Genomic DNA, 5,075 nt, shown 5'->3' with positions numbered 1-5,075 from the left:
TATGAGACATTTACTTTCCAACAAAAAGTGCATGTCTCATTAATTTTAAGGATCCAATATTTTTATATAAAGTAATTTTCCTAAATAAAAGTATATTTAATACATAATGTCCAATTTTTATGACTAAGACGATATTATAACATCGAAATGGGTAATAATCGTTATAATATAAAAAATCAATCCCTATTTATACTATTATTAATAATTATAATTATGTATAATATTTTATTAAATAAATAATTTTACTATTTCATTATAATTAATAATTGTTTTATAATAAATCATAATTTATTTATTAATTTTATTATCATTATAAATTATTAATATATTATAGCGAGTGGCCAAATATTTTGAGAAAAAAGAAGAGAAAAGTATATGTTTCATAAATTTTAAGGATCTAATTTTTTGTATAAATTAATTTTCCACAATAAAAGTATTTTTAATTCATGACGTCCAAATTTTTATTACTAAGATGATATTAATTATCAAACAAGGTAATATTCAATAGATAACCTCTATTTATACTATTATTAATAATTATAATTATGTGCAATAATTTATTAAATGAATGACTTTTACTATTTTATATAATTAATAGTTCTTTATAATAAATTATCAAATATCCACGAATTTTGTTATCATTATAAATTATTAATATATTCTAGTGAATGACCAAATAATTTGAGAAAATAATAAGGAGCATAGTTAATGAGAGGTTAATGATCATTAGTTTTATAATTAATAGTATAATTTTGAGTTATAAAAAAATGAGAGAGCAAAAAAGAAAATCAAAAGTTTGGACATGTGTATTCCCTTTTATAAGTAGTATAGATATAGATATAGATGGTATATTTTTCTTTTGTAAAAAGTGAATAATACATGAAATAATTAAAAAAATAAAATAACTCGGGTTCATATGTTTCCTCTATTAGGCAATTTGAGAGAAAGTGAGTGAAATTAAATAAAAAAAGTAATAGATATCACAATAGTTTTTCCCATGTCTTTTAATCGCAAATGAAAAGTAAATCGTGAGGAGGGAAAAATATTGCTTATTGAGGTGAAAATTTATTTTCTAAAGAGACATGCAACCCCGTTTTTTCCTAACCAAACATCAAATATAAAGAAAGTGAACCTCACACAATTTTGTGCCAAAAAAACTATAATTACATAAATAAATATAATTGTGAAGTGTAGCTATAATTTTGTGCGTGAACAAATTTTCGATTTAAACTCCTTTAAATTTTTTATTAAAAAATTCGACCCAGTCCACATTTTATTCTCAAAACCGACCCATTTCGGGCCACGTCAGCAGCGTGGCCACGAAATGGGTCGGAGAACAAATTTTCGAATTAAACCCATTTAATTTTTTTATTATAAAAATCGACTCAATCCACTTTTTATTATCAAAACCGACCCATTTCGGGCCACGTCAGCAGCGTGGCCACGAAATGGGTCGGTTTTTTTTTAAATGACGCCGCTAAATAGCCGGGGTTGCCAACCCCGACTATTTAGTTATGTCGGGGTTGGCAACCCCGACTATTTAGCTAAGGGCAGGCTAAAATAGTCGGGGTTTCCAACCCCGACTAATTTAGGCCCCTGCCTAATTGGTCGGGGTTGGCAACCCTGACCATTTGGCAGAGAGGTTCACTTCGCTACGACAAAATGGTCGGGGTTCCCAACCCCGACCATTTGGCAGAGAGGTAGGTGTTGTTCCCAAAATGGTCGGGGTTGTGAACCCCGACCATTTGGCAGAGACTCTGTCTCAGCCGCCGAGCGGTGAAAAAGGCTAAGTGACAATAGTCGGGGTTCACAACCCCGACTATTTGTTCACTGGGCCCCCGACCTATATAAAGGTCACGACTTCACTCTCTCACTCGTTTCCGGTTCCAGCCGCGTCTCTCTCTCTCATTTTCGTCGATCTCCTCCTCCCAAACTCTCTTTGAGCCACGGATTGCAGCTTTCAACCTCAATTTTTGTGCGGAATTCTAGGGGTGAAAGATCTAATAGGTACTCTCTCCCTTCTCTCCTCTTTTGACACCTAGAAATCTAGGGTTTTCTCTCCAAAACGAATTTATAGTGTTTGAACTCTATTTGTAGTGGTTTATTTAGAAATTTTATTCTTGTTGTAGTTAAAATTAAATATTTGGGGGCATAGAATACTCAATTTTAGGGTTTAGAATTTGGTGGTCAATTTTAGGGTTTAGGATTTAGGGGTTTACGGTTGTAATTGGGTTTTAGGGTTGTAATTAGATTTTAGGGTATTAATTGATAATATTTTTTAAATTTTTTGCATTTAAATGATATAATTTTGATTTGTATAGGTTGAACAATATGATTTTTATTGCTTGCTCTTACGGTGGAACGATTAAGTATGGAATGAATAATATGCCAATGTACATCGGAGGGGTGACAATCCCGTTAATGATATCGGAATCATACAGTTACCTTGACTTGGTTAATGAATTGCATGGAGTTACGACAATTGACCCACGAGATTGCCGGCTAAAAATAATATGCAATTGGCCGATAACTTATGATAGAACGTCCGCCGTTGAGATCTCAAACGATCATTCGATGAGTATTTTGTTTAATTTGAGCAAGTCACAACCAATGGTAGAATTGTTTATTAAAACGGTGCCACATAGTACGGGCCGAATATTCAACCCTCCAAGAGAATTCTCACGCATGTTAGATTTGGAAGTTAAGTCTGAAGGCTTTCTTTCTTCTTCGAGTGAAATACAGCGGACTCAATTTCAATATAAGGGTGGTGCACCTTCATATGAAGAGGATGAAAGAAGCGACGCCTCTGATGGTGAAGATGAAGATAGTGCACCACTTGACAACATGCAATTTGTGGGTGAAGATGATGAAGAGAATCCGGATTGGCCAGATGAAGCTTATGCTAATAATGAATATGTTGAGTACGAAGAACCACCCCCCCCCCCCCAATCGTACAAGTTATGAGGCAGTCTGTTTTATGAATACACAAAGGCAAGGTCGGGCAGAGGGGAATGAATCTGATTACGCATGTCCTTGGAAGTTATATGCATTTGCCGGAAAGAAACATAATGGGTATTTTAGGATCACAAAATACTGCAGTGTTCACACATGTAACAATCCAATGTTCGAGAGAGACCACAGTGGTGCCTCCGCCTCTTACATAGCTCGGTTGATTATGCCAAGATTAAAGAAGAAGCTTGAACTAAGGCCCGATGACATAATTGAGAGAGTGTCACATGATAAGTGGATTGAAATATCGTATATCAAAGCGTGGAATACAAGGAGAATTGCAATGACAAAAATATTTGGTGATTGGGAGAAGTCTTACGCGACTCTGCCTCAATATCTTGATGCGATTAAAAGAAGCAATCCTGGATCTGAATACAAACTCATAACCAAAGAGGTCAATCCGGGAGTTCATAAATTCACCTCTGTATTTTGGGTATTTGGTCCTTCGATCGAGGGATTTAAATTTTGTCGGCCGATCCTTAGCATTGATGGGACACACTTATACGGTAAATATAAGGGTGTATTACTTATCGCTACAGGAGTAGATGCAGATGGAGGCTTATTTCCTTTGGCCTTCGTAGTTGTAGAGGTCGAGAATAGTGAAAATTGGGAGTGGTTTTTTTCTTGCATCCAATTATATATTTTTAATGTGTTGCCTCCTAGAAAAATTACTTTTATATCTGATAGGATGAAAGGTATTCCAAGAGCATTGTACAGGAGATTTGGCTCTGATCACAATCACCGCTATTGCTTACTATACATTAGAGCTAATTTTAAAAAGAGCTTTGGTCAAGTACATCTACAAAACCTTCTTTGGCAAGCGGGTGTTACACCCGAAACGTGTGTGTATGATCGGATACGGGATCAAATTAAGGCAACATCTCCAGCTGCACATGATTGGATTGAGAGTATTGGGAAGCGCGATTACGTCGACCGGTGGGCTCTAAGTAAAGATGGAGGGAATCGCTATTGCATGATGACAACTAATTGTTCTGAAAGCTTCAATGGTGTACTTAAGGGGGCTCGAGCAATGCCCATACAGGCGTTGGTTGCGAGGACATTTTATAGACTAAATAAGTATTTTGTCAAGCGGCGAGAGGATGGAGCAAAGTAGGGGACGTTGTTGACCCCAAAAAATGAAGAGATTATAGGAGCTCGTGTCAAGCAGGCCAGATTGACTAAGATTGTGAGATTTGCTATAGATGAATGGGAGGTTACAGACAATCATGGTCATAATTACACCATTACACCGTCAATCTACGAGGGACACAATGCGCATGCACATGTAACATTCCAGAATTGCAAAAATTGCCATGTGCACATGTTATAGCGGTTACGACCAAGCAATTTGGGGGTGCAAATACATCATATTACACATACGCTTCTGAGGCGTACCCGACGTCCTGAAGGGACTCACCACCGTCGACGCCTTCGCTCCTCAGCTCGTCTCTTTCGGGCCTTACCACCACAGCCATGCCCGCCTAAGGGACATGGACTTCCACAAGATCCAAGCTCTCTACAAATACCTCAATAAAGCCAATAAGAGTCTGGCTCAAGTCACTGAAGCCATGAGGCCTCACTTGGAGAGCATCAAGAGCTCGTACGTCGAGCTTGATGAGCAGTGGCGGGACGAGGAGAGGTTCTTGAAGCTGATGATACTCGACGGGTGCTTCTTTCTGGACGCAATGGTTTGGAAAAACACACCTTTGAGCCCTTACATGGTTACTAGGGTTAATATGGATATGCTGAGACTTGAAAACCAGCTGCCTTTGCTTGTTCTGGCTTTCTTGATCGAGCATGGCGGTAACGAGGTAACACTAGTTACTTAGTCCTCTCCGCTCTCAAAAAAAGTAGTAAAGAGATCACTGTTTTCGTCAAAAGTTGCCTTCATCATTGATTTCATTAAAACTTCAAACGTTACAAATGAATTCAAATAACAAAAATAAAAATTACAACTTTCTTGAAAATAAACACAAGATCCGTTTATCGTCTCTTGCTTGCGTGGGTCTTTAGCCTGTGACGGGGACGTCGATATCCGTGGACTACCTGGCAATCAGATCTGATCC

At 37.1% G+C, this 5,075-nt stretch overlaps 1 protein-coding gene across 1 annotated transcript; it reads left to right on the top strand.

Annotated features, from left to right (window-relative positions):
* LOC109834671 lies at positions 2,686-4,123 on the top strand. The gene is made up of 3 exons (XM_020402705.1): positions 2,686-2,921; positions 2,992-3,624; positions 3,697-4,123. Exons 1-3 carry the CDS (start codon positions 2,686-2,688, stop codon positions 4,121-4,123), a joined length of 1,296 nt encoding a protein of 431 aa, XP_020258294.1.

Source organism: Asparagus officinalis, chromosome 1 (assembly GCF_001876935.1).
Source record: "Asparagus officinalis chromosome 1, Aspof.V1, whole genome shotgun sequence".
Classification (NCBI taxonomy): domain Eukaryota; kingdom Viridiplantae; phylum Streptophyta; class Magnoliopsida; order Asparagales; family Asparagaceae; genus Asparagus; species Asparagus officinalis.
Note: the sequence above shows the minus strand (reverse complement) of the source record. Positions and strands in the feature narration are given on the sequence as shown.